The sequence below is a fragment of the Manduca sexta genome, chromosome 12, assembly GCF_014839805.1.
Source record: "Manduca sexta isolate Smith_Timp_Sample1 chromosome 12, JHU_Msex_v1.0, whole genome shotgun sequence".
Lineage (NCBI taxonomy): Eukaryota > Metazoa > Arthropoda > Insecta > Lepidoptera > Sphingidae > Manduca > Manduca sexta.
In genome coordinates this window covers 1835171-1856310 of record NC_051126.1, presented here as the reverse complement: position 1 = coordinate 1856310, position 21140 = coordinate 1835171, and the positions used below count along the sequence as shown (strand labels likewise).

Sequence of the window (21140 nt, the reverse complement as noted above, 5' to 3'; positions counted from 1 at the left end):
AATATGTAGTTCTTCAGACAAGATTTTTTTTTATTTTACTATACACAGCGGCCTGACTGTGCCCCTGTTTCTGATGTTAGGGCGACGGCGATCCCTTACCATACAGGTGGTTAGCTCCCTTTGCCAATAAAATAATAGATGTTCGTAAAGAAACGCGTGACTTAGCCTTAAACCACATTTATGCATTTTATGACATCAGGAATTGAATCGTGCGATGTGCATCGCTTGATATTGACGCCAACTGCTCCAATCTCGCCATATTGCAGGTTCCAGTCGCAGTATCTCGGACCATAACCATACAAGCCGTTCTTATAGTGTGTACCAAGGATTTTAATATATCTCGCACTTATACAGCGTTGTATTGCACAATACTAATCACTACATAGTATAAAACAAAGTCGCTTTCTCTGTCCCTGTATATGTATGCTTAAATCTTTAAAACTACGCAACTGATTTTGATGCGGTTTTTTTAATAGATAGAGTGATTCAAGAGGAAGGTTTATATGTATAATAACATCCATTAAATAGTGGAGAAATATTGCACCCGTGCGAAGCCGGGGCGGGTCGCTAGTATACGTATGTAATAGTGCGTGCACCGGTTGCGCCTCTGGCTACCCCTTCGTTGATAAGGCGTGAATGTGTGTACCTAAGTTCATAATAAAATGTAATTGGATGGGATGTAAGACAGGAATTATTATTTTTATTTTGTATAGTTGTTTTATGATAGTCTGGCTTTCAAGAATTGTTAAGGTTGAAAAGTGAGCACATGATTTTGCAACAACAAAAGTAGGAAAATAGGTATGTTCTTCTATTGATTTGAATGACGAGACAAGCTTGCTGTTCACCTGGTAACGGTAACCTGGTAACTGGGAAAAGGTGTAGCGGGACTTTTATAAGCCGCTAGCAATAGCTAGTTCTAATATATCTTCCTTCTCTATTGCATTGATATTTATTTCCGTACAATCCTGCTATTGATTGCTTGTTACACATAAAACACATTTTAATATTCAAAATGTTTACCTTAGACGACAAAGTAGGAACTAGAGACCATCGTAAATTGGTACTTGTCGAATATAAACCTAGGTATTTAAAGCCCCCATTGTGGGATAAAAATTAATTTGTTTAGACGAGACTTGAAGCTTGTGTACCGCACATTGTCACTCCGAGAGGTGAGGTATTCGTGTGAAACTCTTGAGTTATCACCCTTAAACCATTAACAATTGCGAAGTAAATTGAATCACCATCATCATCAAGAACAACACTATCAGCCGCAGGATGTCCACTGTTAAATATGAGCCTCTCCTAAAGATTTCCAGATCGACCTATTGGAAGCGGCCAGTATCCAGCGACCTCCTGCGATTTTTATTAGGTCACCTATCCACCTCGTGAGTGGACGTCCGACGCTGAGCTTGCCAGCTCGTGGCCTCCACTCCAGAATCTTCGTGCCCGTCGACTATCAGTTCTGCGAGCTACATGTACCACTTATATCATAAATAAAGGGCAATTTTATTAAATTTATAATGATAATATCAGCCCTGTATTATATACTTGCCCACTGCTGAGCACGGGCCTCCTCTACTACTAAAAGGGACTAGGCCTTAGTCCACCACGCTGGCCTAGTGCGGATTGGTTGACTTCACACACCCTCAAAATTCCTATAGAGTATTTCTCAGGTATGCAGGTTTCCTCACGGTGTTTTCCTTCACCGTTTAAATGTATAGCAATAAAAAATACCTCAAAAACAAATATTTAATACAAATTCATCTACATTGGTAACAAAATATTATAATACACATTTAACAAAATATCACAAGGATCATAGTTTCTTGAAGTAAAATGGAATGATATATTTGCTTTAAAAACCTACTGGTTTTTAGATTATTATATTTTCATTTAACATTATTAACATTCGTTTTTAATAAACGATCCCAATCTCAATCTTCGATCCGATTCCGACAATGAACCAATCAAAATAACTCCTTTATACGCATGTCATAAAAAAATCTGATTGGTCCATTTTTAAGACAGATCGAAAAGAAAAAATTAGGATCGTTTATTAAAAAGGTGGTAAATAAATAAAAAATGGTCAAAAAATATTTATAAGGCCTAAATTTTTTTATCTTTGGTCGGAGCTGTTATAACCATATCGGGCGCTGATGTGCGAATTACCGCCTGCGTTCCCTTTGTCTGTTCGACTCCTGTTTCGGGTACTTTTTTTTGGGGGAGCCATCGGCTTGCACCCTTTTGGGCCCTGCGCTGGGTGTCACACACTTTGCACCCCCAAGTAAAGGTCTGCCTCTAGTGATTTTTAGTAACATCATGATTGCCCCATAAATAACACCATCCACAACATTGAATTATAATGTGTAATACAAAACACTTTCATCCTAAAGGCATTCCGGTCATTTTCGGATAACATTGCACATTGTCAAATAGACCCTAATTAAATTAATATAAAATAACAATTTGAATGTAAGTACCTCTATAGCCAATGAGTTGAACTTCACCACACTATCTACCAAGGACGATAGAAGCTATAGTAAAGCAACTGTAATAATAAAATATTTTTTTACTTATAACTAAGTTTTAATAGGGTAAAGTACCCCAACTATGACACTCCACAAATTTATTGGCATATTAGATATTTAACTATAGGATTAACACTTTTATAAACCAAGTTTTCATTAGAAAACTACTTAAAAATGTCCATTATAAAAATATGGTTAGATAAAATTATATAAATAAAATAGGCGATACATTTGTGATCTGTCAAAAATAGGTCACTTTACCCTATTTCCATTTGATATGTATTAATTATAGACTAGTTAAGTAACCCGGCGCTTCCCTTGTTCCGCTATCGTAGCTCCAAACCTGAAAGAGAAAAAACACGCTTGCAAACCTCTCTCGTTAAATTAACTACATTTTATCATAATGCAGTTTAAATATCGACAAAAAAGAACCAAACACACATCACGCCTTTTTTCACAAATGGGTAGGCAGAGGTACAGAGCTCCCACTTTTCTCCAAGTTTATTCCGTCCCATGATGTGATAGGGGGCGAGCCTATCGCCATATCGAGCACAAATTACAGACTCCAGGACAAAGAAGAAAAAACTTTTCTTAGAATACCTAATAATTATTTATAGCTCTCAACTACACAATAATATGTACAGTACTCGGCAATATATCGCACCTTTAGAATTACAATGACGCAAGTGCAAAAACTATCGATTGCAACATCGACTCTCGATAATAACACGAAAGTCGATTTCGCATTGGATAGTTTGTCACGGATTATAAAGTGACTTTACCGGTTTTTCGCACTCGTCATTGTAATTCTCAAAGTGCGAAATATTAATTATTTAGAATAAGAGGATCGGCAATACGTCACGCTAGTGCGAGTGAAAGAGACAACGCTCTACGAAGCTGAAACAAATCGGTTATTCTAATTGGTTTATTATAGCTGTAAATCAAGTATTAGGTTCTAAAAATATCCCGTTATTCATATTGTTATTATATTTAGATTCTATTAAAAACGAATCCATCACTTTTCACCTCTAAAAATATTGTTTTGGTCATAGCAATTACAGTACTATGTACAAATACATAAAGTTGATTTTTGTTGTTATTAAATCCACACGCCCCAAATATTTTAGACTACAAGGAAAATTTTGAGCATCTTGAAATGCCAATTAAACATAAATTGTGGGGTTAGTTTTTTTATTATCTGAACCCTTAAGGCACTTATTATTAACTATTAGTCACAGTAACTTAAACAGTGGTTACACAGTGCGAGTAGCTGTGCTGACAGTGGCAAGATACTGCCGTTACTACCTTTATATAAATCGACTGGCTGACACTCACAAAACCACACAGCAATCGTATCTATGTCAACATTTGACAGAAAAACAAAGATGTCAGAACGAGTAGACATAGATAGTAACTACCCCGCCTACTCACCTGCCAACTCGCACGCGTAACCAAACCTTATAAGCTAACACTCATGAGCAACACACGGTGGGCAAAGCAGTATCTTCATTTACAAACATATCCTGTGAAAATGATTTCCTCACATCCGTTTCCAATAAACGATCCCAATCTCAATCTTCAATCCGTATCCGAGAATGGACCAATCAAAACAACTCACTTGTACGCATGTCAGAAAACCTTTGTTCTGATTGGTTCATTTTTGAGATAGATTTAAAAAGCCATTGGATTGTATCAAAATGACTTAGTAGATTAACGTTGATCTCTCATGAAGTAAGAAACCACTTTACCCAGCTCTGTATAGTCAACTCATACTCAATTCGTTCATGTTACAGAACCAATGGTGTTTGCACATACTGAGTATGTGCTGGTCTATGCTGGGACCGCTGACGAACTTCTCCGAGAAGCCAGGATGCAGGTCCTCGAACAGCCGCTGGTGGCTCTCCTTAAAGTTCCACAAGAGGATCCTTCTGTTGTCCTCCTCCAGGTCTAGTATCACAGATATTAGGTTCTGGAAGATAGGTTAGGTTAGGTTAGAATTCGATTTGCGATATTATGTCTAATGATGACGAAAGATAGTGATGGTAACAATATTAGTGTTGAAATTAACTGATCAATACAACGATAATATATTAGTCATCATGCTAACACATAAAATATAACGAAAATAAAATTGTAGCCAGTGTAACTACTGAACATAATAAGACTTAACATCTCATATCTCAGGATAGCAAGCGCAGTGGAATACCAAATACTTTATAATTCAAGGTGTTGGTGTTTCTACTGTTTATGGGCGGTCGTATCGCTTACCATCAGGCGAACGACAAGCTAGCCTCGTCATTCAAAGCAATTTCTGAAAATAATATATAGCGCGATAGCCTAGTTGGGTGTGGAACGGACTGCCAAGACGAATGTCCGCAGGTTCAAATCCCAAGGGCACACACCTCTGACTTTTCTAAAAATCATGTGTGTATTCTTTGTGAATTTATCGTTCGCTTTAACGGTGAAGGTAAACATCGTGAGGAAACCTGCACGTCTGAGAAGTTCTCTATAGGAATTTCGAGGGTGTGTGAAGTCTACCAATCCGCACTAGGCCAGCGTGGTGGACTAAGGCCTAATCCCTCTCAGTAGTAGAGGAGGCCCGTGCTCAGCAGTGATATTATTAATATATAGCAATACTATTAGGTGTACTAACCTCAGCGACGCCATAGTCTATCGCGTGCAGTTGCCTGCCGTCGAGTATGACGACGCGGGCGCGCGCCCACTCCCCCCGCACCCCGCGCACAACCCGCGGGACTCTCTCGCAACACGCGAACGACAGCGCGCCCACCAGCACCAGCGACACGCAGTCCTGGTTCCCCACCTGGGAAGGATACGAATATTTTGAATGAGCAAAACAATGGTAGTTAAAATTGTTGCCAAACTTGTAATGCTTGTAACACTGAAATGTAAAGTCGGTATGTGAATCCTTTATCATTCTTACAATCCTCATACGTATAGACGTGGACACTGAAGGTGGGGCTAGTCCACAAATTTAAGGTCGCGAAGCGGGCGATGGAGCGAGTTATGCTAGTTGTCTCTCTCGCGGATAAAATCACAAATGAGGTTATACGTGAGAGAATCAAAGTAATTGACATAGCTCGGAGAATAAGCCAACTAAAATGGCAGTGAGCTGGCCATATCTGTCGTAGAACCGCTGGCCGCTGGAGCAGACAAGTCCTGAAGTGGAGACCGCATCTCGGTAAGCGTAGCGTAGAAAGACCTCCGACCCGCTGGTCCGACGACATTCGCAGGATCGCCGGTGGACGCTGGATGAGGAGAGCGGAGAACCGATCAACGTGGCGTGCTCTAGGGGAGGCCTATGTTTAGCAGTGGACAGTCGTAGGCTGATGAGATGAGATGAGAATCCTCATACTGAAAAATCCAATCCCGAGCATATAGTTATGAAAAAGCCCATGCGTAATGTGATGATTTGGTGTCGAAGGACCTCGCAGTCTACTGTTCATAAAACCAGGCGCTATATACCGTTCTATATATAAAATATACCGATATAAGCTAAGTACATCATTAAGTTTTGTCATAATAGAGCTTATGCTAAGATGCTCGGTTTGGACATGGAATATGTTTTAAAACCTTTTTTTTGTCTTTTAATATTTATCACGTGTTCCACCACTAAACTATTCTTTCTTCCTAAATACTTCTCCTACCTTAAACATACTGGTATGTATGTTCGGTCGCGCGGTGTGTGCCAGCGCCCTCAGGATATCCGCACACACTCCCACCAGTATCCCGTACTCTAACCCCACGCAGGCTCCCATCACCACAGTCAGGGCGTAAACCACCAGCTCTATTTCTGGAAACAATCACAGAAAAATAATGATTTATACTGAAATGACATGAAACGCGAAATAGTGAAGTTTTTAGACGGAACATGATCCGTACAAATCTCGTCATTTCTAATCCAAAATTCATAGCATCCACCATTCCTCTACCAATGCAGACCGAGGATAGTAACCAGTGACCACAAACAACCAGGTAACGCGTCGTCTAATTTTACCATTTTTGCTATGAAATATTTATCAGGCGTCCAAACCAGAATGGTGAATTTTAGAGAAATGAGTTGAGGAAACAGCTTTCTGGTAGTGATATCCTAGTTGCCTTAAAGAAGCAAGTATACTTACTGCTATTCCTCCACAGCCGCTTGACGATGGTCAGCTCTATGATAGAGAACATAGCGACCATGATGATACCGGCGAGGGTAGCTCTTGGGATGAAGTAAAACGCATCAGCTAGGAGCGTCACTGCCAGCAGCACCAGGCATGCTGAAGATGGAAATATTAAGTTATTTACAATAACTGCAATTACTACCGACCATAACAGAAAACAACGCAAAAACATAACTAAAATGTCACATGAAAGCAAAATTCGCGATTTCGTTCACTAGGACGACATAATTATTCTAGTTGTTTTAGTTTTAAAATCAAACTATTGAAGCGTATTTGAAAAAAAATATGGAAGAAATCCGGAGGTTTATTCTTTCGAATAAAAAAAGAATTTTCCAAATCGGTTCATAAATGAGTGAGTAAGATATCAAACATAAAAAAAAATCACGCCGAAAGATAACCTCCTCGTTTTTTTGAAGTCGGTTAATGAGTTTGACATGACGTTATATCGTATACTATGTAGGATTACCTAATGACTTTCGAATGGGATATGATCTTCATTGTGACTACCAATACGTTAGCGAGCCCACACAACACCCTCTTACTTATTTCCTATTCTTTCATAAAAACTATCAACGTCCGATTCCTCTTGCAATATACTTCGTCGGAGATACCTAAACAATTATAGCATCAAATAATATCAACAAGAGTTTAGGCGTGTTATTGACGTGGTATCAATAATGTAAAACTTGGGTACATTATGTCAGATAAAACATTATAATTCTTACACTTGGATATATTATGTTAGATCCTGTTTGATTAAACTTCTTGTATACTTCGTTTTTTGGACAGCTCCGTTTGAAATCTTTACGGGAGACCTGAGTTCAACAGAGAACTGCATGGTTGATGATGCCGTGTCTTGGTGTGGCATGATGTCAACATACCTTTGAAGAAGGATCCAGCGGGTGTGGTGACCCCGCTGGCGTGGTTGATAGCGGTGCGAGTGAAGGAGCCCGTGGCCGGCATGCTCTGCGCGAACGACGAGACAATGTTGCATGCGCCGATCGCGATCATCTCCTGCGTGCCGTCCACCGATGTGGCACCAGCTACAGGGAGAAAATCACCTTTAAAGCATTTTCATTGAAGAAATACTCATCCGACTACACCATGAAGCATTACAGAGAGTTTCCCGCCCTCACACCCACCACTACAACTCCTGTAAGCCAGGATCAGCAGTGGCACGCATTTTATGACACCGAGCAGTGAAGCTCGGCGAGTCTCAGGGAAAACTAATATGTTATCCCGCAACGAAATTAATCAAATAGAAAGATAGGGAGGAGTTGGAAATATAACCATATATAACCATGAAGTATTACTTACAATACGTTTATTACAAAATATCAAGAATAAATCCGAAAATAACTGTCCGCTATAATAGCTCACGTAAACGTGTCACGTTCCGGGATCAGCCTGTGTATATTGGGTTCAAACAGGCCGGCACAGGTGTGTCGACTGACGAGCGATAATCATTTTTCAGCTGTCGACATAACATGGTCCCCACTCCGCTTACCATCAAGTCCAGTGGGGAGCACTTGGCCGTGCCAGTATAAACAATTAACCCTAATTTATTAATTAAACAAAAGGACATTGCAGCTGACTTTATTCATCATAGACATACGCTGAGTAGAAGAAAAAAGAGAGGAAAATATCAAACTTACCAAAAGCCTTGGCAATGGCGATGCTCTCTAATATAGCGACTAGCGGCATCACTAAACCTTCCGGACCGTACACTGTGAGCATGTCTTCAAAGTCCAAAGTTTTGTTCAGGACTTCAGTTGAGAATGGTGGTGGACTGAAATTGGGCAGACCGCCTTGAATCGTACCTGTAAATAAAAAAAAAACTACGCTTTTTATGTAACCTAGACAAAAGAAAAGATACATCGCATCCACGCTAAGTACTAGGCAAGCATAAACTTTAAAAGTAAATCCATTGATCTTCATATGCCATCATAGCACTCAAAGTAACATAATGTGGGCTTACAAGCACCATTGATTTTAGTTAAAATATTACCAGGGTATCATAAAAGCCAACGATATGACATGCCAAAAAAGCACAAGGCATTTTATAACGCAAAAAAAAATCAAATAACACAAACAAACAACCAAACCATTCACACCAAATTCACCTTTACTACGTAAAAATACTACTAGGCTCCCATAAAACTCGAAGAGGTAACGTACCAGTGAGAGCGAACGGCGTGAGTCCCTTTGTTTTGAGTATGAAAGCAACGATAGCGCATACAAACACCACCAGAGCGTTCCTAGCGCGAACCACATACTGCCACGATTTCGCTAGTTGCGTGCGGCAGACCGATGACGTCTCTGACACTGGGATTACTGCACGCTAGGGGTACAAAACAAAAAAAATATTGTTGAAAACGAGCAAACGTGGGCACTTGAAGTCAACATAGACATATAAATATACGAAATACTAGAGGCGTTTTCCATAATTAAAGAATTGATAAGTATTTCTACAATATCAGAACGAAGAGCTTTAACCAAATCTTCCACTTTGTCGGTTTCATAAGATAATATAAGTAATTCTCAACACTTCATTAACGGCCATTTTTAATAAACGATCCAAATTTCAATCTTCAATCCGATCCCAAGTATCTCTTCAATAAATCAATGAAACCAACTCATTTGTAAACATGATCCATTTTTGAGATAGATCGAAAAATGCGATTGGGATCATTTAATAAAAAGACGGTAAATGGTTACTACTTAATTTTAAAACTAATCAATAAATTAGCCAAAAAAATAATTCAAGTCGGTGCTTAGACGCTGTGTAGGTATTAAATAAGGTAAAATATAACCTACCTTAAGAAGAATAAGAGCTATAATGGTCGAGATGCCCAACACAGAGTCCCACAGGTGTATCGTCGTGATGTGCGTGAAGAAGTTTATTATTGCGTCGATGAAAGTTCCACCAGACGACCCTGAAATAATAATCAAAAAACATTTTTAAATAACCAAAAGTACTGAAAAAACGGTAAATCCCAATTCCGTGAAAGACTGGACCGGAAATTCCGGTTCTTAAATTCCGCACCGGTTCTGGAAGGCCCTCACCCGTATATAGTAGAGATATCACACTTTTGATAATTCCACGAAAGTCGATATTGCATTCGATAGTTTGTCACTTTTCAAATGTTGTGGATGAAAAAGTAAATTTAACGGCTTTTTGCACTTGCGTCTATATAATTCTAAAGGTGCGGTATATTAAATAAATAAATAAGTAAATATAAAAAGCAGCGGTAGCCTAGTTCGTTGTGGAACGGACTGCCGAGACGAATGTCCGCAGGTTCAAATCCCAAAGGCCTACCTCTGACTTTTCTAAGGAAAAATATGTGTGTATGCTTTGTGAATTATCGCTTGCTTTAACGGTGAAAGAATATATCGTGAGGAAACTTGCATACCTGAGAAATTCTCTATAGGAAATTTCGAGGGTGTGTGAAGTCTACCAATCCGCACTAGGCCAGCATGGTGGACTAAGGCCTAATCTCTCTCAGTAATAGAGGAGCCCCGTGCCCAACAGTGGGACAGAATATAATATAGGGCTGATATTATAAGTAAATATACAGAGAATATCATTTTCAGTTGTATAAGTTGTAAAGACTTAATGAACAAATCCTAAAAAGGAATTATTTAGAATGTTTATTCATTTATCACAATATTCTCATTTGCAAGAGTACGTTTGCTAGTATCCACCGCATATGGTCTATCGCCAAATAGCAGTAGGAGGTCATGTCGCTTACCATCACGCGAACAGCTCATCTTAATAATGTATAAAACACTTTTAATGCAACAATGGGTAGATATTAAAGTTCATACTAGACTCGGAAACATCTTGAATTTTACAGCCTTCGCTAAGGATGATAAGTAAATAGTTTAAAAGTATCATTCCATTTTTTCGCAAGTGAAAGATGTACGATTGTAAACCGGTAGAAAATTAACACACGCTCGTTCGATATCCTTAAATGGAGCCCAGCGACTCCTATAGGACAAATTGAGGAAATGACCTGTATCTTTGAAATAAAACTATTTTACGAATATTATCGCGGTGTTTTGTCATTTTCTCCCGACGATTCGAAGACTTTGCAGCCTTCATGGTCACGCCATGAAGACCATGAATGCCGTAAAACCTTTGAATCGTCGGGAGAAAATCTATATATATAAAAATGAATCCCTATTTCCCTTGGTCACGCCATCACGCGTGAACGGCTGGTCCGATTTCACTATTTTTTTGTTGTGTTTGTTATTGTCAGGAGAAGGTTCTTATGAAAGAAAATGTTCAAAAAATTGCGCGGAAAATTTGAAAATTTAAGAAAACTTAACGACGATATTAATTTTACATAACTATCAGTGGTTTGATATAACTATCAACGATCGACAGAATGCGCGTATGCATACATAGTTAAGACAGGACAACGTCTGTCGCTAGTTATATTATAAATAACTTCGATAAAATTCGTAAAATAATTTTATTTCAATTTCTCACATTCGCGTAAACATAAGAGACATATATCTTCCCACTCTATGGTCTATTCGGTTTATCTCTGCCGCTAGGTGTAGACAAATACAGAATAAGTAACGTACCTGCTATCCTAAACAATGATCTCAGCTGTGAAGCGCTTATTTGAAGCGCTGCAGCTGTTGTAAATCCACATATGACTGGCTTCGATATAAAATCGAGTAGAAATCCTAGAAAACAATGATGACTATTGTAATAAACACAAACAAACACACACAACAACACGCATTTCTCCCAGAAGGGGTATGCAGAGGCGCAACCATAGCACCCACTTTTTGCCAAGTGTGTTGCGTTCCATGATGTGATAGGAGGCGAGCCTATCGCGATATCAGGCACTAATTCTAGACTCCGGGCTGATAATGAGCAGAAAAAACCCATCACTTTGTCCGACTCGGGATTCGAACCCAGAACCTCAGAGCGCTGCCGTGCCGCGCATGCAGTACTACTACGCCATCGAGGCAGTCGGACTATTGTCGGCGGACAATTGTACCTGTAATATATATTATCCTTATCAGCTTATTTACTGGTCTCAGATTCCGTTTGCTACATAAAAACTTCAACGCATATCGCATTAAGTTGATTTTCAATGGCTATTAATTACTTCATTGCCATTCCATTATTAACTTTGAAATTAGAGAAAACTAATGACAATACATTAAGATAAAACAATTTTGCGGATTCTATCGCGCAGCATAATTTTCTCCCGACATTTCGGAGACTTTGAAGCCTTCGTGGTCACGGAGCGGATTCTATATTATATCTATATAAAAACCGCAAAATAGTTTAATTTTTATATCCAATATTTGCGTTAACATAAGAAATCATTATGAAGACAATACAGTAAAATAAATCATTATGATCACATTAAAAACTCACCTAATTGCAATATCCCCAACAACATGATAATGCACCCAGAGAGGAACGATGCTAAATACGCGAAGTCAGCGGATTTGGCCACGTATTTAGCGAGCAGAGCTGACAGTATCGCAGTGGGTCCCACCGTCACATCTTTGCAGCTGCCAAACATGCTGTACACCAGACCAGGAAATATACTGGAGTAGAGACCTACCTGGAATGGTCAATTTACTGGTATACGAGTGGATATTTGAGTAGGTACCATTACAATGTCTGTTTCTATCGCCAAGCAGCAGTGGGCGTGCATTGTTGAGTTCAGGTTTGAAGAACATTATAGCTAGTGTAATCACTGGATTTGAGACTCAAAATCTTACGTCTCAAGGTAACTAATGCAGTGCAGTGCCTCACAGTACTTTGTAACTCAAAGTTCTGTATGGTTGCTTATCCTTAGCCGCACTAAATTCCTTGCTCAATGCGAGTCCCTATTGTGACTTATTAGTCGATGAATGGAAAGTTATACTGGCTGAGTGCCTGAGATATTGTGAGATAAATGCTTGAATGTATTATTATAATAATATTAATTAAGCTAATTTCAAATTTTATTATTTTGTATATCATGTTTTGAATCGAATTTTACTCAGTTTAAAATAATATTTTGTAATTATAATTAAGGAGTTATGAGCCGTTCTAATTAAATTAAATAAATTAAAAATGGTGTGACTGTTTTTGTGCTGTCGTATCGCTTACCATCAGGCGAACGCCATGCAAATCTCGACATTCAACAGCTATGAACAAAAGTTATTACAACTTACGATCACTATGACATAAGGTATTAATTTTGTCTACAATAAGAATAATTATGAATGTCTGTCTACTATTATTATAATATATCTTTTATTATTTACTTTGGTCATTCCTTAGTCGACTTCAAAATGAGAAATGAACCTGTCCAACCGGTTAATCTTGTTAATCAGTCGTACATTAATGGTAAAAAATAATAATTGCAGTCGTTACCTGTGGAGGCAGGCCGGCGACCATTGCGTAAGCGATGCCCTGAGGTATTGAAGTCAATCCCACAGTAATACCTGAAAGAGAAAAGGCCCTACGTTATACTGTACCTTAAAACAAATGTTTAAGATTTTCTTTTGAACCACGACAATTAAAATTTTTGAAGTGACAATCTTTAGGAATTTATGATGTCCTGGTACATTAGGTTTTAATATTAATACTATTATTGTTGCCTGTTTATCTATACAACGGAAATTGTGCCGGATTCCATCGTCAGGTGGAAGAGACCTTGATTAACTTTAGCACACTTATAAAATTTTGATTTACGAAGTCTGGCTACTACTCCGTTACATACTATGACCGTGCTAGGAACGTGTCAGGCAAAAATATATTCTTTGTATTGAAAAGTAAAAACAAAAAAAGTAAAACCCACTAGACCATTCCGTCACCGACTAACACCGTCGCGTGTCATGCACAGACCGTAAAAATTGTCAGCAAGAATATTTTGCCGATACCGGTGCGCTACTCATTAAAATTATTATGGAGGCTATGATACCTTCTAATGGACACAGTCCGTGTATTTCCTTCCGTACCTGATACTTTAATAGCACAATCATAGTATAATTCGGTTATGTGTGCAAATCCCTTTAAACAGTATATAAGAAAATATTATTTCAAGTATAGCAAATAAGTAACAGGAAAAACAAAAATAACTTATAACCAGTTCATAATAATTACTTTTATCTTTAACAATAATTCCACATATTGCTCGACATCCTTCCTCCAGAAGTCCTTTTACATTTACGGTATTTAAAACAGCCTATAACATGTTGATCTAGGACATATGCCGAAACATCCAAGAGCGTTCAGCGGTTCCTGCCATAACATGGAACATAGTAGATATTTAATAAGATGACATCACGGCCAGGCCCAAGGGAATAAGAGCAGCAGTTATACAAATATTCCAACGTGCCACTATCTTTAATGTGGTTTGAATTATTAATGCAGGTAAGTTATCGCCTCCAGTATATCTATTAATATTATTAAACATACATAATTCATTCGAAACCGCTTTCCATTTGGCGATATTTGCATTTACCACATTTGTCACTACGGATTTGCTCGTAAATTGTATAGTGTATAATTACTCGTGTATTGGTATTTAATACTATCTGATTAATAATGCATCCCCGATGTTATTTATTACTATGTAAGTATATAAGCTTCTAAATCTTAAGTTGAAGAGATTGTGGTACAAGTCATTCGGGGCACGGACAAATTTTTCCGATAGTAATTGTTCAGTCTCTACTACCTGCCAGCATTTTTCAATTTTCTATATTAATTGGGAAGACTTCGTAACGTTACTAAACATAACACAAATAGCCTCATTAGATCTTTAAATGAAATGCAAGGAGAACGCAATTCCAATTTCTACGCACTATTTCTGTTAATGGCAAACATGATGAAGTCGAAAGAACCATCCGAATATTCACCTTATTTGCTTGTTTAAAGAAATCTACTTTCCTCCATTAAACGCGTAAAACACAAAGATATTTGTACTACTAATCTTATGCAAAACAGTGAAAGCGCTCTTCAAACAACGAATCGCTTAATCCATGATTAATTTAAACAGCGTAAGATTGCAACATTGTTAGCTTTAAACTAGATAAACGCTATATCTTTTCCTTGTACACGTATTGACGGAGTGATTATCTTTATTGTAGTAAAAGATACATAACTGAAACTGCAAGTCAGAGTCCAAGTAAATAAGGTTCCTCGTCTGGTTAAAATGTGACCAGTGGTGCACGAATCAACTGCTCTTGGCTTCGCGCTGCAAACAAATTATATAAAAAACATTGTCCTCCTTCGGAAACCGAGTAAAAGACCTCGAAAAGTTCAGCCGCTAAGAGCCTCGCATTAACTTAGGCTATTAAATATGACCACATATTATACTAGCTTTTGATTACGACATCGCCCGCGTGAAAGATTTTTTCGGAGATATATTTCCGCCATATTTTTCCCGGGATAAAAGTACCCCATGCTCTTCCCAGGGTCTTTATCTATTTCCAGATTTTTTTTAATTGAAATCCTTTCGATAGTTTTTGAGTTCATCGGGTTCAGACAGACAGACACGGCGGAGGACTTTATAATAATAGTATAAGGATAATCATTAGCAAAAATATCTAAAACAATTTCAAGGTGTCACCTGGCAGTGGACGGCATTCGTCGTTGTATCTAGTAGGCATGCACTACGAATTATTGACCTTAAATCGCACTATATAGTTTTGCGTACAACATGGCCAGTCAATTAAACAGAGGCGGTTCCAATGCCAATCAAACAATATGTGCATACGCAACTTTAAATTTGCATTTTATGTGGTCGACCTTTGTTAATATCAACTCGGAGTCTGGAATTTGTGCCTGATATAACTAAAAGCCCGCTCCCCATCACAACATGAATACGCTGGGCGGAAAGTGGATCAACTAGTTGCGCGTCTGCTTACCCCTTTGGGGATGAAAAGCAAGAATAAGTATGTGTGCAATCAGACATTATGGATATTCATTATTCCATATGTAATAATCACTTACCTTCAAGTTACTCACTTGCTCGTTTACTGACCTCCTATTAAAGACGTTTACTTGCATAAGAATTTTAATAGGTGATAAATTAAAACCTAGAATTACGACTAAGGTCTTCTAATGTTAAGGAAAGTATATAAACCTGCTATAATATCTCGTAATAAGAACTCGAAGGTGTACTTCGGCAGCCATATTGTGACCGGTAGCCGCCTCTTCCATGACTGAAGGCTGCAGAGCCTGGTTGCTGTTCTTCGAACTCTGCTGTTAGGCGCGTGACCTGTGGCAAAAAGGAGAAATGGTAAAAAAAAATAGAAAATAATATTGGTAAGAATGCTCAAGGTTTGCAAGGACAATCTAACCGCCATTTTCAATAAACGATCTTAAACGCTATTTAGATCTATCTCAAAAATGGACCAATCAAAACAAAGTGTGGACATGCTGATTAAATTACCAAAACTGTTGTTAAACATATTACAATGATGCTATAAGTAAAAGTAAAACAGTACAATCATTTTGACATCTACTACATTTGACATGCATTAGGTATTCTTAGGGAGACACTTCAATATTAATATTAATCAAGTTAGTGCTTAAATTATACCCTCAAATTATACAACGGAGTTATTTAGATGGGTTAATTCTCGGAATTGGATTGAAGATTGAGATAGGGATCATTGAAACCGGCAGTAAATCGACTGTGGCGTCACTGAGGCACAGAAAAATGCCGCAAATTTACACTATTATTATTGCTTTTACTTTGAATTGTTTACACACAAAATTACTGTGTTTATGCATTATAATTTTCCTTACAATAAAAATGTACAATATCCATAAAGTAAGAAAGTTTATTGAATATTCTTACATCTAAACAAGCGAATACAATTCAATATTAATGAATGTAGCAAGTACGTAATAAATCAATCAAAAAATATAAGGATTTGTTTACAAAATGCATACTGCTTGCCCTTCAATATGCACATTCCTGTATACGAAAAAATATATAAGTACAGTATATAAATATACTGTAAGGAGGACCATGTAGGGCATCTCTAAGAATTAAACAATTATAACCTTTATTTTTTGGATAAATTAAACAAACGAGTTAATAAGTAGCACTTTGTTTTATCGCGTACCTTATGAATCATTTTTATTGTAGACTTAATGATTATTTAGGTTTTTTTTACTATTCCAAACGGCCTTACAAGAAACATGGCCAATTCAAGGCCAATATAATCACTTGTTTAACTTTTGACTTTCTGACAATCAAAATATCTGCTTACACTTTGAATTCTGGTGGTAGGTCTCTTGAATGTGAGAGTCCACCTAGATAGGTACTACCGCAATGTCTATTTCTGCCGCCAAGCAGCAATGTATAGCACTGTTGTGTTCCACCACCACACACACACACACACCGCCACAGCCAGTGTAACTACTGGACATAGACTTAACACCTCATGTCTCAGGATGGCGAGCGCAGTGGAATACCAAACAATATTTTGTAATTCAAGGTGTTGAATGGTGTTTCTACTGTTTATGGGCGGTCGTATCGCTTACCATCAGGCGAACGGCAAGCTCGTCAAAATCAATGGGTATTCATATCAGTAGAAGAATTTGGCAATCTAATAGCAAATACAACTATAATAATTGTCTTTACAAAGAGCATGGCCTTTTAAGGTATCTTATGCAAAGTTCATGACTGCATCGCGGTCACTCCGCAACTTATTTGGTTTAAAAATGCGTCATCGGTGTCTCAAATATGTGTGGATAAGCCCTTAGGTAAAATATTATCGAATGCACTCCTTGTTATAAAACAATAAGACGTATGGTTCATATGTTATGATGTAAAACGAATTATTATTTACTAGCCTTTGCGCGCGGCTTCGCCCGCGTGAAGGAGTTTTCCGGGATACATTTTTTTCGACTTATTTGATATGTATCGTTATGTTGTTACGAAATATCACAAAATCATTATAAATTGTAGCCTATGTATTATTCTGATGTATAACCAATATTACTGTAAATTTTCATCCAAATCCGTTCAGTAGTTTTCTCGTGAAAGAGGAACAAACATACATCCATACATCCATCGTCACAAACTTTTATAATATTAACAGGATTGTTTTCTATGGCTTGTAATAAATGTAATTGGCACATGTTATGTTAGGCTCATTACTATATAAAATAATTACATAATTCATTAAAAATGTGAATATTTGGGGTTCTTTGATGTTTGCGAACGTATCACGCATGACGGACGGAAAGACCGACGGAAGTGAAAATAAGGGAAAGTAAAAGCATCTGAACCGGCTTTAAAAAATGCAGGAAGTTCTCATGTCGACGCGTAGATATTTTTTATATTTAGTCAATGACTAATTAAAATTGCTAAACAAGATAAATACTTGAACGAATATATGAAAACAATGTTTCGTTTTAATTAGGCACCGAATCCAAAATCGTTAATCAGCATATTGGTGATGTTAAATATATTCTTAGTTTTAAGTGGATTTAAAAACGATTTAAATTTTGGATATAAACTTTATTAAATAATATACTACGAAAGTAATGAGAGATTAAGAACAGACCATGCATAAACTTGCCTTAAAAAATATAATTTTTTAAGGCATCCCAAGTGGCTTCTCTGCACTTGATGTTAAGCGAAATGAAACCCAAATATACATGTCGATAGGAGATAGACTCAATTACGGACGGTCGGTTCAGTTATGCCGGCCTGTCTACTTACTTCTTCAAGCTCCGCTTCAAGGACCAGATGTTGTAAGGAGAGAACACGTATGCTGTTAATGGATAACAGTTGCATCCCATTTTTATCTGACGACGCAGCCTAGCCCAGCATCAAGCCACGTTATTTTTTTATAAAGTAACCTATGCTCTGGTTACAACTCTGCCTACCCCTTCGAGGATAAAAATAATAAACACGTGATGTGTTTTTTATTTGGTTTTGTACCTATCTACTATACATTAAAAATCATCTGAACCACGTGTGTTATTCGTGTTAAAATTTGAATTAATTTTGCAAATATTTCGGTAATGTCAGAGGCGCCATTGGGTTTGAAACAAAATCACGCCATGATAACAAGTAAATCTTTAACATGAAATACTATGGGTTAACCCACGAGCCTCTTTGAACACGTTAAACTCGTTTTTACGTTTCCAAGATCCCTTTAAGACAAATAATTAATACCTGCTTGATAATAGTGTATAAAATCCGCATATATTATGTAAAGTTCAAAATTATACTTCCTTACTTTATGAGTTAACTAAGCGTGGATATTACGAATCTAATCTAAAATGTTATTATACAATTGACTCGGATAGTGGCTTAATCTACATTTACCTATTTACAGTTAAAAGTACTTCATTTTTGTTTTCTTTATTACTTTGAATGACGAGACGGGCTTGCCATTCGCCTGATGGTTAGCGATACGACCGCCCATAAACAGTAGAAACACCATCCAACACCTTGACTTACTAAGTATTGTTTGGCATTCCACTGCACTCGTCATCAGACATGAGATTTTTAGTCTTATTATGTCCAGTAGTTACACTGGCTACAATATTTTCAACTCCGCCCTATATTCCTATTTGATTAATTTCGTTGCGGGATAAAGATAGATTAGTGTTTCCAGAGATATGTCGAGCATCACTGCTCGATGCACGATGATGGTAAATGGAGAGGGGTCCAATAGAATATTGACTGACGAGAGATGATCGGCAGTCGGCACAATTATGCCGGCATATTGGAACCGGATATACACAGGCTGATTCCGAAACGCAATACACATACGTGCGTCACTATAGCGGGTTTTAACACCTTGTGTACGGCGGTCGCTATACGGGCGGATATAAAATATACCTTACCACCAGCATTGGTAATTCTTAGTTGATTGCGAATTCTATAGTCCGTTTTCTAAACTCACTTTAAATTCCTTTGATAAGAACTCTACACTCTACAAAATTAATTCGTTCTGTTACTGCACAGAAATAATACACATGGGACTGATTGCATGACATTATATTGAAATTCAATTACAATTGTGAAGTAGACGTTTCTTGCTATTATTTAAAGTTTATCTTTACGCCAAGACAATGTGAAAATTCCGATACAATTCGGGTAGATAAATTGTTGGCAAGATTTGATTTTTATTGAGCTTTGAACCGAAAACATTTGTTTAAAGCGCATTTCATAATCATATAATATTATTCGTTTAATGGACCTCGTATTAAAGACGTATTTAACGATATGATCTAAAAAAAGGAATGTATAGTTAATGGGAATAAATCAGTCTTGTTATTCGACTTTGATATTTGCCAACATCAATATTAATGAATCCCTGACCATGCTAATAAAAACATCCAAATTGATGATAAAATTCATTGAATTTCGAATATCAAGGTACTAGGAATTCAGATACGAAAGCTACATTCATAAATATTAACGAATTTTACTGACCACTCCAATAAAAAACACCTAGTAGTGGCACGAACTCCAACATTTCCTCGATCTTTAGTATCAAACTACCAGGCACTCAGAATCGACAAGAGATATTATCAAATACGTACCTAATACACCAGTCAGCTTCATAATAACACAGTTTATACACTGTACATATCTTTTTCTATAACAATGTTACGTGCGAGAAAACAAAAGGTATGGCACAAAACACGGTGATGCACCGCGAAGGTTCACATCGGAATGAACGACAGACTTTCTTTAGGAATGACTGTATAGAAACAAGCTATGCTTTTTTAAAATTTTATAGTACGTAACAATGGTGTTATGTATGGACATAAACATAGCTACATATATATAGTTTACTCTATAATCCAATTTGATACTGTGTTCTTAAAACAGAGGATTTCCTGTCTTAAAATCAGATATATATTTTTGCGTATGGCAACAAAAAATTGTCTCGATTTCAGAATTGAGACAGCAGCCTCTTTCTTTCTAACCTATTAAACCACGTAGACAAAAAGGCATGCCAGTATACAGTTATTTTTCCTTGAATTACAGAATAAACATATTGGAATATTTACCATGCAATGCGTATTATATTATCGGAATATTTGTGGTTAAAAAAAATATTATGTTCCAATTAAAACGTAACTTTCGAATACTCGATAATTTTTTTTTATAACTTCTATGGCTTGAGGACCCGGAATGCCTCAAAGAGGTAACACATTTCCTATATGGCAAAAAAAAATTGTTAGTCTTAAATTAGCACAAACATCACACCTTTATCCCCGAAAGGTTAGGCAGAGGTGTAACTAGGGCAACCATTTTCGCCTGCGTGTTTCCTCCCATGAAGTGGTGGGGGGCGAGCCTATCACCATATCGATCGAAAATTTCAAACTCCGGGCTAATATAAATAGCAAAATCAGATATAAATTTTGCCTTGATCTGGGATTCGAATCAAAGACTGAATTAATATAAATCTAAAT

The 21140-nt window shown here is 37.3% G+C and overlaps 1 protein-coding gene across 2 annotated transcripts; it reads right to left on the bottom strand.

Moving 5' to 3' along the window:
- Positions 1-1731: 1731 nt before the first annotated feature.
- On the bottom strand, positions 1732-20415 carry LOC115451193 (sodium-independent sulfate anion transporter). 2 transcript variants are annotated; one of them, XM_037437847.1, is made up of 14 exons: positions 20262-20415; positions 15826-15960; positions 13110-13180; positions 12117-12309; positions 11306-11410; positions 9530-9648; positions 8891-9053; positions 8368-8532; positions 7594-7755; positions 6668-6808; positions 6194-6339; positions 5182-5349; positions 4277-4497; positions 1732-2871 (listed from the first exon to the last, which is right to left on the bottom strand). In XM_037437847.1, the coding sequence occupies exons 1-13, from the start codon at positions 20281-20283 to the stop codon at positions 4291-4293; spliced, it is 1797 nt and encodes a 598-aa protein (XP_037293744.1). In that variant the 5' UTR covers positions 20284-20415; the 3' UTR covers positions 1732-2871; positions 4277-4290. The 2 variants fall into 2 exon arrangements, with proteins under 2 accessions (XP_037293744.1, XP_037293745.1); XM_037437848.1 differs by having other exon boundaries at positions 4344-4497.
- Between the last annotated feature and the right edge of the window lie 725 nt (positions 20416-21140).

Excerpts from the sequence above, each read along its gene's own strand:
- LOC115451193 (XM_037437847.1), bottom strand. The coding sequence starts at position 20,283 with ATGAAGCTGACTGGTGTATTAG. Across the intron at positions 11,411-12,116 it reads GTTGGGGATATTGCAATTAG|GATTTCTACTCGATTTTATA; the intron begins GTGAGTTTTTAA and ends ATTGTTTTCTAG. Across the intron at positions 5,350-6,193 it reads TACATACCAGTATGTTTAAG|GTGGGGAACCAGGACTGCGT; the intron begins GTAGGAGAAGTA and ends TATCCTTCCCAG.